The sequence below is a fragment of the Malaclemys terrapin genome, chromosome 2 (genome assembly GCF_027887155.1).
Source record: "Malaclemys terrapin pileata isolate rMalTer1 chromosome 2, rMalTer1.hap1, whole genome shotgun sequence".
NCBI lineage: Eukaryota > Metazoa > Chordata > Testudines > Emydidae > Malaclemys > Malaclemys terrapin.
This window is the reverse complement of record NC_071506.1, coordinates 247,468,681-247,486,356: the sequence shown is the minus strand read 5'-3', so window position 1 is coordinate 247,486,356 and position 17,676 is coordinate 247,468,681. Positions and strand designations below refer to the sequence as shown.

Sequence of the window (17,676 nt, the reverse complement as noted above, 5' to 3'; positions counted from 1 at the left end):
CCAACTGCTTCTCAAGCTAAGTTCTGCCAAATAATGCTGGATACTTTCCTTCAATCACATGCAGGAGTAAAATGACTGATTGTCCATCAAGATGAACTTTCCTCCAGTATAAGGCTTCATAACTGTGGAGGTTTCTTCCAGGGGAACTTTTGACAAAGTCTGGTGATAGGCAGATGCAGAAATCAGTGAGACACTTGCTCCAACATCAATCTCCATTCTTGTAGGAACTCCCTTGATCAAGGCTGTGAGCCAGATGCCATGTATGACTTCAGCTTCTAACATATGCAGTTCTAGGTCTTGATCAGTGTCACTAGAACTCATCTCCCTCCGTATTATAGATTTCCAACTTCCATCCTTGATGATGCACTGGAGAGGTTTTAGTTGGGGGCTGTAGGTGACGGCTAGTGGCGTTCTGTTACTTTCTTTTTTGGGCTTGTCCTGTAGTAGGTGACTTCTGGGCTCTCTCAATCTGTTTCTTCACTCCACCAGGTGGGTATTGTAGTTTTAAGAATGCTTGATAGAGATCCTGTAGATCAGGGGTCCCCAATGCAGTGCCCACGGGCGCCATCGCGCCCGCGGCGGCATCTAAGTGCCCCCATGTACTGGCCGGCGGACAAGCATCCGCTGAAATGCTGCCGACAAGTGGCAATGTCAATAGGCGTCGCCACTTGTCAGCGGCATTTTGGCAGATGCTCATCCGTCGCCACGGTCCTCTGTGGCTCGTCGTCTGGTGCCTGCCAGACAAAAAAGGTTGGGGACCACTGCTGTAGGTGTTTGTCTCTGTCTGAGGGATTGGAGCAAATGCGGTTGTAGCTTAGAGCTTGGCTGTAGACAATGGATCGTGTGATGTGGTCTGGATGAAAGCTGGAGGCATGTAGGTAAATATAGCGGTCAGTAGGTTTCCGGTATAAGGTGGTATTAATGTGACCATCGCTTATTTGCACTTTAGTGTCTAGGAAGTGGATCTCTTGTGCGGACTGGTGGGGTGGAAATTGTTGAAATCCTGGTGGAATTCGTCAAGGTCTTCCTTTCCATGGGTCCAGATGATGAAAATGTCATCAATGTAACACAAGTAGAGTAGGGATGTTAGGGGACAAGAGCTGAGGAAGTGTTGTTCTAAGTCAGCCATAAAAATGCGGGTACTCATAGATGTTGGCATACTGTGGGGCCATGCGGGTACCCAGAGCAGTCCCGCTGACTTGAAGGAATAAATTGTCACCAAATCTGAAATAGTTGTGGGTGAGGAGAAAGTCACAAAGTTCAGCCACCAGATTTGCCATGACATTATCGGGGATACTATTCCTGACGGCTTGTAGTCCATCTTTGTGTGGAATGTTCGTGTAGACTGCTTCTACACCCATAGTGGCCAGAATGGTGTTTCCTGGAAGATCACCAAAGGATTGTAGTTTCCTCAGGAAGTCAGTGGTGTCTCGAAGATAGCTGGGAGTGCTGGTAGCGTAGGGCCTGAGGAGAGAGTCCACATAGCCAGACAATCCTGCTGTTAAGGTGCCAATGTTTGAGATGATGGGGCATCCAGGATTCCCAGGTTTATGGATCTTGGGTAGCAGATAGAATACCCCTGGTCAGGACTATAGGGATGTGTCTGTGTAGATTTGTTCCTGTGCTTCTTCAGGGAGTTTCTTGAGCAGATGGTGTAGTTTCTTTTGGTAACCCTCAGTGGGATCAGAGGGTAATGGCCTGTAGAATGTGGTGTCAGAGTTGCCTAGCAACCGACCAATTCATGATGACTACAGCACCTCCTTTGACAGCCTTTTTTATTATGATTTCAGAGTTGTTTCTGAGGCTGTGGATGGCGTTGTGCTCTGCACGGCTGAGGTTATGGGGCAAGTGATGCTGCTTTTCCACAATTTCAGCCCGTGCACGTCAGTGGAAGCACTCTACATAGAAGTCCAGTCTGTTGTTTCGACCTTCAGGAGGAGTCCACGCAGAATCCTTCTTTTTGTAGTGTTGGTAGGGAGGTTTCTGTGGGTTAGTGTGCTGTTCAGTGTGCTGTTCAGTGGTATGTTGGAAATATTTCTTGAGTCGGAGACATTGAAAGTAGGATTCTAGGTCACCACAGAACTGTATCATGTTTGTGGGGGTGGTGGGGCAGAAGGAGAGGCCCCGAGATAGGGCAGACTCTTCTGCCAGGTTAAGAGTATAGCTGGATAGATTAAAAATATTATTGGGTGAGTTAAGGGAACCACTGTCAGGCTCCTTGTGGCATGTAGGAGTTTAGATCGTTTAGTGTCTTTTTTCCTCTGTAGAGAAGCAAAGTGTGTGCTGTAAATGGCTTGTCTAGTTTTTGTAAAAGTCCAGCCATGAGGAAGTGTGTGTAGAAGGTTGGTTTTTTTATGAGAGTTTCCAGTTTTGAGAGCTCATTCTTGATCTTCCCGTTTGCTGTATAGGATGTTGATCAGATGGTTCTGCAGTTTCTTTGAGAATGTGTGGCACAATCTCTCACCATAGTGTGTGTGGTATGTTGATTGTAATGGATTTTTTTACCTTCAGTCCTTTTGGTATGATATCCATCTGTTTGCATTTGGAAAGGAAGATGATGTCTGGCTGTATCTGCACGAGCTTTTTCATGAAGTTGATGGTTTTCCACTTTATACGGCTAAATTCAGTGCCTTGCATGGTGACGGTTTCAGAGTGGTAGCCGTGTTAGTCTGTATTAGCAAAAACAACGAGGAGTTCTTGTGGTGCCTCAGAGACTAACAAATTTATTTGGGCATAAGCTTTCGTGGGCTAAAACCCACTTCATCAGATGCATGGAGTGGAAAATACAGTAGAGAGGTATAAATACACAGCATATGAAAAGATGGGAGTTGCCTTACCAAGTGTGTGTGTGGGGGGGGGCGGTCAGTGCTAACAAGCCAATTTAATTAAAGTAGAAGTGGGCTATTCTCAACAGTTGACAAGAAGGGGTGGAAATCACTTTTGTAGTGCTAATGAGACCAATAATCAAGGTGACCCATTTCAAACAGTTAACAAGAAGGTACGAGTATCAGCAGGGGGGAATTAGTTTTTGTAGTAATGCATCCACTCCCAGTCTTTATTCAGGCCTAATTTGATAGTGTCCAGTTTGCAAATTAATTCCAAGTTCTGCAGTTTCTCATTGGAGTCTCTTTTTGAAGATTTTTGTTGAAGAATTGCCACTTTTAAGTCTGTTATTGAGTGTCCAGGGATATTGAAGTGTTCTCCTACTGGTTTTTGAATGTTATAATTCTTGATGTCAGATTTGTGTCCATTTATTCTCTGCAGTTTCCATGGCAATAGCTACCTCAACAGTCTTCTTGAAAGAAAGAATTGATACAGCAGTAACTTTTTTCAGATCTGGTCATTGTGTAATTCAGAATCATTAGTCACACAGAATATTGCTTAATGTTTGTTTGAACTGACAATATTCTTCCAACTTCCTTAGAGCAGCAATGAACTGTGCTACTGATTCTCCACTTCCTGATGTCTCTGAGGGCACTGATATTGTTCTGCTGTCATCAATGGGGTAGGAGAAAAATGTCCCTGCATTGCTGCAGTATCTGCTGCATATATGGGAGCTCCGGGCACAGTTGGAATCCATACGTTCATGGAGCAGTCCACGTGCCTTTGGACCCATCACTGTTAGCAAGGTAGAAACTCATCTGTCTAGAACAGAATTGCAAGCTACACATTGCTCAAAATATTTGCGGTATCACCCATGATTTTTGGTTTTCATCAAATTCACTAATATTGCCCACAAAAGTTGCCATTTCATTTCTCTCCTGTTGAACTTCACACCCTCCCCGTGGTCTCCTCTTCCATAGGGAAACTTTTTATTTTCTTCTTTACCGTGCACTGTCTGCACTTGATCTCCCTTTGCTGGCTGTGTGCTTACATCCCAAATCAATCTTTTGGCTGTAGCCCTTCAGTGCAGCTAAAGGTTGTCTTTCTAGCTTGCCAAGCAAGCTGCTCTCCCCTCACTGCAGCAAGTCTTTGTTCTGGCCTTATTTGCCTACTCCCCCTTTCTTGCTGGCTGGCTCATATAATCCCTTGCAGCAAAAGCAGCAGGGTCAGCTATCTTGTGATCAGATAGCAGGGTCAGCCTCTAGGTGAGCTTCATTTGCATGGAGAAGTGATTTGTTGTGGCCAAGAATGTTTGTGGAAGTCTCGAACCACCATGTGAATATGTAGTCGCACAAAGAGTCATGAGAATGTTCAGGCTGCAATTTATATACATTTTAGTCATCCAATCAGGGAACAAAAAGTAACAACATTAATCTAAGGTGACCATTTAATAGCAAATGGTAACTTGTGAATATTGATTGAATAAACTCAATGAACAGTTCATGAGCAACCCTTGGCCAAAATGTGTTGTTAAATATTTAATTCTCAAATAACAAATTTATAAAAAAAAAAAATAGTGTTTGTGAACAATTCACAAATACAAAAGGGGGCTAACTTCAAATTAGTCATTATGAGTAGTTTCCGCAGCTCTAGGTCATAGAAACATTTTATACAGTAATCATTTCCTGGGGAAAAGTGTAGCTTAGTGGTAACAGCACAGGACTAGGAGCCAAATCTACTGGGCGCTCTTCCCAGCTCTGCATTTATGTTGGACAAGACCAAGTCATTTAACAAGAAGTTCAGTCCAGGTAAAAGGGAAACAATATTTAGTTCAGGGGAAGAAATTGGAAGTGTTGATTAGTATTATATCACCATCCCCTGCTTGAGGAAGTGTAATCACCGCTTTATGACCAAGATGTGCCTCTTAGTGGTGGTGTATAGGAATTGCACTTCCAGATCAAGTCATTAGTTTATCTACTCCATAGCCTGTCTCTGACAGTGGCCGGTACCAAATGATTTGTAAGAAGATGAAAGAAATCCTGCAGTAGGCAATTATATAGTAATCTGCCCACAGATGAAGTTTCAACCTAACCCATTAGTTAGAGGTTGTTCTATGCACTGAAGCATGAGTGTTTATAGCTGTGATGGGCGCCCCATCAGGGTAATCTGCTGGCAGGCTGCCAGCTTGTTTACATTTGCACAGCCGCCCACAGCTCCCAGTGGCTGCGGTTCACAGTTCCCGGCCAATGGGAGCTGCGGGAAGCGGCGTGGGCTGCAGAGATATGCTGGCTGCCACTTCTCGCAGCTCCCAATGGCCAGGAACGATGACCACTGGGAGCTGCGAGCAGCCATGCAAATGTAAACAAACTGTCTGGCAGCCCGCCAATGGATTACCCTGACGGCCGCAGATTGATTTATAGCCTTCCCAAAGCTCGTCTTTTTACATACTATTATAATGATGGAATATGGATATTCTTATCTTTATAAAAGTCCAATCCTTTTGGAATCCTGCTAAGCTCAGCCTTGATCGTATCTTGTGACAATGATTTCCACTGGTGTTGTGTGAAAAAGTATTCTGTTTAAATTTGTTGTTTCATTGAATGCCCCCTTGTCCTGGTATTGTGGTAGTGCAAACAGAAGATCCTGATATACCTTCTATTCAAAGTTTGTTATCTTGTGCATCTTTACCATGACCTCTCTCATTCATCCTCTCTCTAAGGAGAACAATCCAGAGTTTTCAATCTGTCTTCAAATGGAGAGAGATTTACATTATTTTTTCACTGAACCTCCTCTATTTTTGCTATATCTTTTTAGTGATAAGGTGACCAGAACAGAATACAATATTCTAGATGAACATCATACCATTGATTTATATAGTGGCATGATACATTCAGTATTGTTAGATCCAAACCTGATACTGAATACTCAGGTAGTAACTATAGCCAGACATGCCTTTTTCATCTGCACTTCAGATAAAAGCACTATCTTGAGGGCTCAGATGGGACACAAATGCTCATAGACCTTCTGCAGGCCCCCTGCATTGGGTGAATTTCACTGGTGGTTAGGAGAATGTAACCACTGCTTCTGGATACAAAACTCGCTAAACTTATCCCTCCTTTTGTCAGCTCCATGTGTATTCTAATTCACTCTATGTGGGGATGACGTTCAGAGCACTCAGAAGCTAGTTCCCTCCTTTTCTTCTCTCCTTCCTTCCCTCTTATTGTCACTTTCATTTTTGTGGCTTGGTTCAAATCAGACAGAGACCTTGTCTACCTTTGTCGTCGTACAGCAGCTAGCACAATGAGGCCCAGATTTTGACTGGGGCCTCTGGATGTTACTACAATAAAAATAAATATGGCCTTGTTTCTTTTCCTGCTCCAATTATCCCTTTTCAAATCTCTTCTGGCTGGTGCCACCTTTTCCATGGTAGACTTGCTCTCCATGACTCTGATCCAAAGTTCATTGAAGTCAGTGAAAAAGACCCTCATTGACATCAGGTGGCTTTGAATCAGGATCTAGCAGGAGAGGCCTATGTTCCTCTAGTAAAACTCTCATTCCAAAATAACTTCTTAGCATGCAGGTTTCTCTCTTTAGGTCTCCTTCCCTGTAGTACTCCTCACACTGCTTGGAGAAGGGCCTTTCTGCAACTTCTAAGAGCTCTCTTGTTCTGAAAGAGAGAAGTACTATGGAAAGGGAAATAAGAAATAAGATTGATAGCAATATGATAATTTGAGGACTGGACACAACATCTAAGGTTTCAGGGAGCCATCCGGTAAGCCACAATGAAATATGCACGCAAGCTAAACAAAAATTGTTGGCATATTCAATTTCATTTCAACATTCATTCAACTGGATGTTGCCCCTTATTTACTGTTGCCTTGCCCGCTAATATTACTTGATCACAACACAAGCTGGTATTGCTCCAGGTCAGTATTAGTTAATGAATAACTCTTTATTTTTCCTACTGGTTTCAATGTGAATAGTGAGTTACGTACTCTAAAAATGCAAAACTATTAAAAAGTCACAGTCTGTTACTGTTTATTTCACAGAACTAAAGTTGAATGCATAAACGAAGGAAACATTTACATTTTCCTTTCACACATTCATATCTGTGTGAGGAAAAAAATTACTGCACACATGATTTACAGTTTACAAGATATACAAAAATCAGATTATAAAATGATCATTTGGGAAGCTAAAGTTCCTGAAATATTTCACTCTTTAAACATTATAGAAAGAAACAGCTGATCTGCTAGAGCAATAGGGAAGACAGGTACATTAGCAAAGTTATCGCATTGTAGGGCTGAGATCTCTCTTACAAGGCTAAACTGTATTATGGAGAAAGAGTATCTAAGTGGCAGTGTTTCATGAGGAGCGTCCTGAGAGTTGTCCATTGCTACTGCATCTTTAGAATATGCATAGCCTGTATCCTCCAACCAACACCTATACTGGTATGCAGGAAGGTGTTGCCACGGTCTCATCATCATGCTATCCAGACAGACTCCTTCTGTGGCCAGTAAGAGGTGCTGGTAGTGTCTGCCAGCCACATTGCTTGGGCTCCAGAGGCCTGCACCCCGATTATGGGTAGCCCCTGAGTGGGTGTGAGATGGAGGGGAACTGCATATTTGGCTCTGTATGCTGTCTGAGATTACAGGAACTGAAATTATGCCACATAGAGCATTTTTTTAAATGGGATGTATTCAAATACAGTGTCATCAGCTACCCAATGCCAAACCCTTGTAGTGAGGTTTCCAGGAATACGTGCATGATTAACAGAATGAGACAAATGCTTGCTGAGCAGTTTGGAGAGACTGCACTGATGTGAAGCCCAACACTCATGGGGGTGATGCAGGTATCGTGAAGAAATAAGTGCTTTGAAGGCTTATTCACATTGGCTTGTGTTTCATTTTTGTTCTTTTAAGTGTATCCATTTGCTCCATTTCATAATTAGTCAGCACTATATTTTTCATAAGAAATGCTCCTGTTAAAGTAGTTCTGGAATTGTATACAACTATAGAATGATTAGGAAATGAAGTAATTGCTGCTGCTAGTATATAAAAAAAAAAAAATATGCAGATGCCGAAAAAGTGACTACTACAGGATTGCACAGGAGAAAATAGCTTTGTCTTAAACCTTCAGGTAACCCAGTTGCATAATTTTATTAAAACAAGGCCCATCTTTAATTTATCGCACTAGAGAATAGCATGTTCATTTTGCTCAATGTTGTCCACAAGATCCTTTGTGTCACTAGTTCCAGGAACTGCATCAGTATTAAAATACAGGTTGTTTTCAAAACTGTCATTTGTTGCCATGTGATTCTTTCTTTTCCTGTAGAAGAAATAGCCTGCAAGGCCAACTCCTGCGAGGATAAGGATCACCACAATAATTACAATCCCAGTTTTGTTGTGACTAGGTTCAGGAATCTTCTCCTCCTTTTTCACTGCTGTAAATGAATGCAAAGCAAATTACTAGAAACCACGCACTTGGCATCTGATTATAGAATGCAATCCTGTACTTAGAAATAGTACTGTAGTTTATTTTTATGCATGAATGCTTTATCATCTCCAAATAATTAGTGACTGACAATCAGGGCCGGCTCCAGGCACCAGCTTGGCAAGCAGGTGCTTGGGGCGGCCACTCCGGAGAGGGGCGGCAGGTCCAGCTATTCGGCGGCAATTCGGCGGACAGTCCCTCACTCCCACTCGGAGTGAAGGACCTTCCGCCGAATTGCTGCTGTATATTGTGATCGCAGGTTTTTTGGGGTTTTTTTGGCTGCTTGTGGCGACCAAAACCCTGGAGCCGGCCCTGCTGACAATGCAGAAGGCAAAATCAGAAAGCATATGAAACAGCACAATTTATAAAGCTTAACACAACATTTAAATCCAATTTTAGGGAAGAGTTCTGCATTTGGACATAAATGGGGTATTATGGATGTTTTATTATCGAGGAAATGCATTTGATGGCCATTAAGCATCTAAAAATATATGATGTGATATTATAATATAAAATATGACAATCTGGTATAATATATACTAATGCTTTTATTTGGGCTTTTTCTTTATTTATTTGAAAGAAAGTAATGCTACCTTTCTTGTCTGGGGGCTTCTCAGTTGATTGCACTTCAACAGCTTTAAAACAGAAGAAAAACAGTTACTCAGCAACTTTAAAAGTCTTCATTTATACACTGAAAATTGTACATTAACACATACTAGTATATACTGTAAAAATGACTGAACAGGGCCAGGGACTTTCTGGTATTGAATAAATACAATATTTTTACCAGTAGCAACATATGATAAATGAATCTAATATAGTTACAAAATATGCAATGAACCTGAAATGATTCTGCTGTGAGCTCCATAGTGACAGACCCCTGCACCAGTGCAGAGCTACAGTGAAGTCCATGGAGTGCTGCATACCCAGCAGTTCACTTCACAGAGCAGCTTGTAGGAATGTGGCCTACGAGCCTAATCCTGCGTATGATTATAACCGGGCACAGCAATTACTATTCTAAAGAAGTCACAGTAAGGACTAGGCCTGGCAGTAAATGTTTGCAGGATTGGGTCCTATGTGACATCTTTGTATTAGTTGTAACACCCCAATATTTTTTGCTTATTTATCAAATGAAGTTCAACTGCATACACAGAATGGAAATATTTCCAGAGCTCTCAGTAATTTGGGTAGAAATTATGTAAACATGGGCAATGGAAAATATTCAGTTAAAGGAAGACTGCAGTTATAGATCTATGTTTTACAGCCTCTAAGAAAAAGCAGGTTTAAATTTAACATGCTGACATTAATTCTCTGAACTGTAAAATGAGGAATTATCACAGCCTTGCAAAATTCCACTTATTCACTCACCTGGGGCTATTATTTATTTTTGATAGGTAAATAAAATCTCATTTGTTTTTCTATTGTTAATCATCATGTTGAAGTACAGGTGAATAGATTTTGTGGATGGTCTGTTACATTTTTGTGACAATTTTGCAAGGCTGTTTATATAATATAAAAAACATCTTTCATCAGCAGTCAGGAGAAAGTCAGATGATTGTGTACTCAGGAGCAGCTATATAAAAAAGGGTAATGGGATTTCCCTCATTTCATATAGAGGAACTAGGCACATTTCAAAAACTGAATGCATTTTGCAACAGTTAGAACAGAGCATGTTTACAAGAAACTTGCCATTACAATGCAGTGTGGGAGAAATGCTCCCTCCACATACTTAGCTCCTTTTGCACTTTTGGGAGGTAGGACTGGTCACAGCAAACCTCAAATGATTCAGTTGAACTTGTCTGGTTGAAAAATTGAAATTGAATTGAACTGGAAATGTTGCAAAAATAGGCACTCTTATGAAATGTCCATTGCTTCCTGGTTGACCTACTCAGAAGTACAGCAATTGTTCATGGTATTTCTGATTCATGACAAAACCAGGCGCTGTGGAGATGTATCGAAATGATACAAAATAAGTTAATTCAAGAGTCTGACTTTTCAAAAAAAGGTTCCGTTTAAATAATGGGCAAATTTTCCAGGTAATGCTCCTGTTACTTTAATTTGTGCAGCCATCCTTAATTAGAGCAATGGGTACCATCTTCACAAAGTAGGATAAAGAAAATAAATATTGACACCCAAGAGGTGGAAATGGTAAAGCACAAATCTTTCTAAGCACTACCTAGGGTTACCATATTTCAACAATCAAAAAAGAGGACGGGAGGAGCCCCGCCCCTGTCCTAGCCCCGCCCCCGTCCTGTCCTAGCCCCGCCCCTGCCCCTTCCACTCCCTCCCACTTCCTGCCCCCTCAGAACCCCCAACCCTCCCTCCCACTCCTTGTCCCCTGACTGCCCCCCAGGACTCCACCCCCTCCCTAAGCCTCCCTGCCTCTTGTCCCCTGACTGCCTCCTCCTGAGACCTTCCCCACATCCTAACTGGCCCCCTAGTACCCTACCCCCCTACCTGTCCCCTGACTGCCCCAACCCTTATCCACACCCCCACCCCCTGACAGCCCCCCCCAGAACTCCTGACCCATCTAAACCCCTCTGCTCCCTGTCCCCTGACTGCCCCCTCCTGGGACCCCTGCTCCTAACTGCCCTCCAGAACCCCACCCCCTACCTAAGCCTCCCTGTTCCTTATCCCCTAACTGCCCCCCAGGATCCTACCCCCTACCTGTACCCTGACTGCCCAAAACCTTATCCACCCCGCCCCCAGAAAGCCCCCCCCGAACTCCCAACCCTCCCCCGCTCCCTGTCCCCTGACTGCCCCCTCCTGGGACCCCTGATCCTAACTGCCCTCCAGAACCCCACCCCCTACCTAAGCCTCCCTGTTCCTTGTCCCCTAACTGCCCCTTCCTAAGACCCCTCTCCCTAACTGCCCCCCAGGACCCTACTCCCTACCTGTACCCTGACTGCCCAAAACCTTACACCCCCAACCCCCAGACAGCCCCCCCCAGAACTCCCAAACACCCCCCCGCTCCTTGTCCCCTAACTGCCCCCTCCTGAGACCCCCCACCTGTACCCTGACTACCCAAAACCTTACACCCCCAACCCCCAGACAGCCCCCCCCCGAACTCCCTGACCCATTCAACCCTCCCCCCTGCTCCCTGTCTCTTGACTACCCCCCCCCCCGAACCTCCCTGCCGCTTCTCTGGCCCCCGGCCCCCTTACTGTGCTGCAGAGCAGCGTGCTCGACAGCGGGGGAGGGCAGCAGTGTCGGAGCCAGCGATCTGTGAGTGGAGGGAGGGAGAGGAGGGGGGGTGTCAAGTTTCAGGAGGGAGGAGGGGGAAGTGCAAGCAGGGCTCTGGCTCTGGCTGTCGGAGCACCGGCTGCTTTGTAAGCGCGCGCACGCTCTGCATGGGAGGGGGAAGGAGGGGAAGTCCGGACATTGACAAATTCCCCCCGGACGCTATTTTTAACCCGAAAAAGCCGGACATGTCCGGGGGAATCCGGACGAATGGTAACCCTAGCACTACCAGTAACACTGGATACTGGAGTATATGAACATGAGTCCACAGGACAGGTTTGCTTCTGATTTGTTCCTGAGTTTGCACATTCCATTATTTCAAGGACTTCCTAAATTTTGTACACTTAGACCAATGCTATTTGCTTTTCCCTGATCAATTTTTCCTTTTCTGGTTTACTCATCTTCCCCTAACATGTTTCAGGAAAGAATATTCTTGCAATACAAAGAAGTGAAGTTAATGAATATTCATTTCATATAAGAAAGAGTGCCGAGTGCATGCATGCGTGTATGTATGAGAGAGAGAGAAAAAAAACCACACAAATATTAGCTTTAGGTTAAGATATAAGTATTTTTTCTTGAGGACAAAATTTTCAGGAATGGATAAAATTCTGTGTGCAAAAAATGCAATCCTAACAGCTCCCATGCAATTGCACACATAATTATTGTAACTATATGGGCAATTTTGCAAGTGTAAGTACAAATTTCCTTATTTGCATGCATGCATTTTTGGAAACAGAAGTTGGCCATCCATTTTTTGAATGCACCTACTTTTTGACAGCGTGACCCTTTCTTTCATACTATGTATGTGTGTATTCTGTATTGTGTATAAACACACAAAGGATCTCTACGCAGCACATATCTATTAAGAGTATGCATACTATAAACATTACAAATGAAACAAATCCATAAACACAATACATTAAACTCATCACTTACTTTTTGGTTTTTTACAAACATATCCTTTGTAGGAAGAGCAATAAATATTATTCCAGTACCCAGAGCTTGCATACATTTCAACACAGTGCTCATTTTGTTGACTTGAGGGTTCTCCGACATTCCAATTGACAAAATCCACTGCAGTGCTGTCTAGCCACAACCACTGTCCTAGTGTTAATTAGAAATACACTGAATATTAAACAGCTTAATGGTCATTCACTTTTTGACAACAAGAATAAAAAATTCAAGGGCACTTCAGAGAATTTCACATTTCTATAGTTTTTGAAAAATGCCCCCCCAAAAAGAGGTATGTGTATTAGAGAGGTGTGAAGGTCTCAAAGCCTCAACCTGTCACGACTTTCATAGATTACCTGAGAAAAGCAGGCTCAGGGAAGGTATCCCTCACAACATCCTCTGTTTTATTATTTTGTTTGGTTATTCTTCCAGTGGTGATCACTGATGGAAATAAATCATTTAGCTTCTCTGAAATGTCCTTATCTTCTGTGATTTACAAGTTATTTATTTTTATGACTATTTACTCATTAAAATCCCACATAACCTTTCTAATTTCCATTTTTCATTTTACTTGCCATAGTTTATGTTTCCTCCTATTGGCTTCAGAAGGGCTGGATTTCCATTTTCTGACAGATTATCTGTTTACTTGAATAAACCTCTTAAACTTTGTTATTTAGCCATACTGGGACTTTTTGTTTGTTCGCCTTGCTGTTTCCTTTTTGTTACAGACATGCCTCTTTCATTGTCCTTAAATAATGTTTAAACAACTTCCATGCTGAGTCTACAGATTTCCTTACTGTTGAATTTAAGGTTTTATAACCAGCTTCCTCATTTCTTTGAAATCCCCCGCTTGGCATCACTGTGCTAGATTTTGGTACATTTATTTCTCTGAATATGATAAATTTAATTATAGTCACTATTTAGTGGAACAACAATAGTTAGTTCTTGAATCAGCTCCTGTGTGTTTCTTAAGACTAAAGCAAGAATAGCCTCCTTCTTTATGCTCTAGAATGAAGTGCTTTAAGAAGCAAGCAATCACTTAAGATGTCAGGCAATTACTTCTCTAAGCCTTTTCTTTTCATGACTGACCAGTTTACAACCTATTATTCCTTTTTATTACACTCTGCTCTTCCGCCTTATACTGGCTTTTCAAAATGAAATTAATGTTTATATATTAAAGTTAAGAAAGGTCAAAACCAGAACAAAATGTATTGATCAACCTCAAACATTGGAGAGGGGGGATTTTGTTTTACAGGAAATTTCTACTTTTTTTGTTTTCATTCAGTTTAGGAAAAGAAAAAAAAAAGAAAAAATTGCCAAATTTCCCGCACAATGGAAAATCTGGCTCTTACACAGGTCTAGTTATAGGTCTTCCATTGCCAAGAACTCTATGTTGATCTTCTATTTTTGCATTTATACCTCTTACATTAGTATTTTTTATTTTTCTCGGGGTATCCGTTTTTTCCCTTAGCTCCTTAGTATGATGCCTGTTACTTTTCCGGAATTTATCTCTATGAGCTCATTCTTTCCCTCCACCAATTAGGCTGTATTTCTTGCCCTATCCTGTGCTGGATAAAGAAATGCTTTTCAGTTACAGACATCCCTAGAAAATGTCTTTGTCTGAGTTGAGTGCTCTTCAGATTTCAGATGCCCCCTACTTCCCTCTTAAAATAATCCCCACAAAAATTCATCAGTTTTCTGCGCCAGCAGTCCAGTGTTCTCCTTTGCATCAGGTGGAGCCTATCCATTCTATATAGGCTCTCTCTTCCTCAGAGCGTTCTCCAGTGTCTAATACATTTAAACATCTCCTGGTTACACCATCTTCTCACCTGCACAGTGAGACTCTGACATTTCTCCTATCCAGCTGTCCCTGCTCATGGAACTGCAAGTATTTCAGAGAAAGCCCCTCAAAGGTCCTCGACTTAGGCCTCTTTCCTAGTCATCTAAATTTAGCTTCCAGGATTTGTATTATCCACTGCTCTTGATCACTGGTACCAATGTGTACCATGACTTTGGGGTCCCATGCAGCACTCAGAAGAGGGTCTGTCTAGATGCCTCATGAAATTCGCCATCTTTGAGTCTGTTAGGCAAATACTTAGACAATCCTCACACACTCAGCTAGAGTATCAATGCTTCTCATGAGAGAAGATTCAGTCACTGCAGCCAGGTCTAACTATCGTAACCCCTTCTGCCTTCCAGGGGTAATCTCTTTAGCATCTAAGGAATGATAGGCCTCCTTGTCACGGAGTATTGGGGGACTCAGGGCCCTGCACCCCCGGCTTCCTGCGATTCACCATGACTCTCAGCCAGCCAGTAAAGCAGAAGGTTTATTTGGATGACAGGAATACAGTCCAAGACAGGTCTTGCAGGCACAGACAACAGGGACCCCCTCAGTTAGGTCCATCTTGGGGTCCCCGGGCATTCCAGCCCAGCCCCCCTTGGGAGGTCAGAGCCATCTCTGCCCCCCAGCCCTCTCTCCCTGCCTGCTTCCAGCACTCTCCTTTCAGCGACCCCTCCCACAGCCTTTGTTCAGTTTCCCGGGCTAAGGAGTCGCCTCCCCTTCAACCCCTTCCTGGGTTCTCATGTTACACACTCAGGTATGCGCCCTCGGGCAGATCCCATCCTGCAATGCAGACTATCCCAGAACACTCCCCTGTCAGCATTCACAGACCACCGTGAGAACAGGCCCAGTTCGTCACATCTCTCCCCCCTTCGAGACCGAACTGAGCAGGGTCACTTTAGCCAGTGACCCGGGGAAGTTCGAACCTACCCCCGTTCCCATGGATGCCCCCGCATCCCTCCCATTCCTTGGTGAGAATTACACCAGGCCCCTCCAGTTTCACGCCCCCCCTTAGGTCGGGGGTGCTTGATGGCACTTGCAGTTCGCATGTGGGAAGGTTTATGCGGCCTGCGCCCTTTTCCCACCCCCATACCTCTGGGGTTCCAACTGGGCTGTGGTCTTCTCCCAGCGCTCCAGTCTGGAGGTCTGTGCTTTGGGCTCTCTTGGTTCAGAGCCGCCCTTTTAACCTTGGCCACCCTCTGGAAAGGATCCTTTATGCTGGGCAAGGGTCCTAAAGCTGTTTTCCCCTTGTCCCAGGCCTTCCTCCCCCTCTGACAGGGGTCACAGGATCCGCAGTACTGTCGGACAGTAACAAAGACCCCAGGCCAGTAAAAGCTCCGTAGCAGCCTCTGCTGGGTACGCCAGGTTCTCTGGTGCCCTGAGAGGGGAATGTCATGGGCCCGGCACAGCAGCTGGCGGCGATACTTCTGGGGTACCACCAGCTGCCTCCTGATCCCCCCTGACTCCATTTTCCCTGGGGGAGCCCATTCTCGGTACAGGAACCCCTTCTCCCACAGGAACCTTTTCCGGCCACCTCGTCCCATGGTCTGTACCGCATTGAGGTCGGCCAGGTCCCTTATCTTCCGCAAGGAGGGATCTCTCTGCAACTCGGCCTGGAACTCAGCAGCTGGGACAGGGATGGCCACCTGCTCTTTCTCGCCCGCTGGGTCCGAAGCTGCAGCCTCCCTGAGCCGCGTCCCTGGGCGTTCCCTCCCCACCTGGTTAGGGTCCCGCGCCTCAGGCAAGGCACCCCCCCCAAGGCCAGGGCGCAGTGCCCCTCGCCGGCTCTGACCGCGGGTCACAACTAAGGCGGTCTGGGGGCTGCTGGGCCAGTCCTCTAGGTCCCCCCCCATCAACACCTCAGTGGGCAAATGGTGGTGCACTCCCACGTCCTTGGGGCCCTCCTTGGCCCCCCATTTCAGGTGTACCCTCGCTACGGGAACCTTGAATGGGGTCCCGCCCACCCCGGTCAGGGTCAGGAAGGTGTTGGGCACCACCCGATCTGGGGCCACCACCTCGGGCCGGGCCAGTGTCACCTCTGCGCCTGTGTCCCAGTAACCATAAACTTCCTTCCCATCCACCTCCAGGGGAACAAGGCACTCGCTCCGCAGGGACAGCCCCGCGCCAACCCTGTAAACGGAGAACTTTGAATCCGGAGCATCTGGCCCCCCAGAGAAGCTGGCCTGGGGCTCTCCTCCCTCCTTAGCAGGTGGTACTCTGCCAGCCCCCCTTCCCTGGGAATGCTGCCTCTCGCCGGGCTGGGTCTCTACCCAGTCAACCCTCTGTGGGTTCGGCCTGCTCAGTCTGTCCCTGAGCCTGGGGCACTGGGCCCGTATGTGGCCCTTTTGGCCACAGTGGTAGCAGCCCATGTCCCATGGGTCCCCTTGAGTGGGTCGGATGGTCCTGATGCCGGATGTTCCCCTCTGATGGGGTTTTTCTGTATTTTCCCACGGGGAGGTCCCATGGTGACTCTCTCTCTGCGTTGTGGTGGGATTGCTCCTTTGGGACTCCTCCCTGCCACCCCCTGACCGGCTCTTTACAAACTCATCAGCCAGCTGCCCGGCGTGTCGCGGGTTCTCTGGCTTTCTGTCCACCAACCACAGCCTCAGGTCGGATGGGCACCGCTCATACAGTTGCTCCAGTACCAGCAGTTTAATCAGGTCCTCCTTCGTCTGGGCCCCACCAGCCCTCTTGCTGGCGTATCTTTCCATGCGGGCGGCTAGTTGCAGATATGAGATCTCAGGGGTTTTATCTTGACTCCGGAACCTTTCCCGGTACATCTCAGGAGTCAGCCCAAACTCTCGTAGCAGGGCCCTTTTGAATAGTTCGTAGTCCCCTTTCTCTGCCTCTTCCAGTTGGCGGTACAATGCCACGGATTTGGGGTCCAGTAAGGGGGTAAGGACCCGGAGTCTGTCCGCGGGATCCACCCGGTGCAGCTCGCAGGCCGTCTCAAAGGCCTCCAGGAAGTCATCCATGTCCTCCCCCTCCTTGTATGGGGCCATGATGCACTTATCAAAGCTCCGTGCAGTCCTGGGTCCCCCCTCACTCACCGCAGCCGGGGGTTCGCTGCCCTTCAATCTCGCCAGTTCCAGGTCATGCTGACGCTGTCTCTCATTCTCCTCCCGTTCATGCTGACGCTGTCTCTTTTCACGTTGATGCTGTCTCTCTTTCTCCTCCCGTTCATGCTGTCTCTGTCGTTCACGATCCTCCAGCTCTCTCAGTTTTAGCTCTTTCTCCCATTCCAGCCAATTCCGCTCCACGGATGCCGAACGTCGCCGGGAGGATCCTCTGCTGGCCGGCGGGCTTCGCCGGGGGGACCCCCTGCTGGC

At 45.6% G+C, this 17,676-nt stretch overlaps 1 protein-coding gene across 1 annotated transcript in view; it reads right to left on the bottom strand.

The window, feature by feature from the left end:
• Nucleotides 1-6,844: 6,844 nt before the first annotated feature.
• The window catches only part of LOC128832914 (macrophage mannose receptor 1-like), a 90,780-nt gene continuing 79,948 nt past the window's right edge, over nucleotides 6,845-17,676 (bottom strand). Inside the window, exons 28-30 of the mRNA XM_054020619.1 lie at nucleotides 12,493-12,660; nucleotides 8,910-8,951; nucleotides 6,845-8,266 (exon numbers count right to left, since the gene is read on the bottom strand). Of these exons, the coding sequence (XP_053876594.1) occupies nucleotides 8,016-8,266; nucleotides 8,910-8,951; nucleotides 12,493-12,660 (461 nt within the window). The 3' untranslated portion in view covers nucleotides 6,845-8,015. The remainder of the gene's footprint in view (nucleotides 8,267-8,909; nucleotides 8,952-12,492; nucleotides 12,661-17,676) is intronic.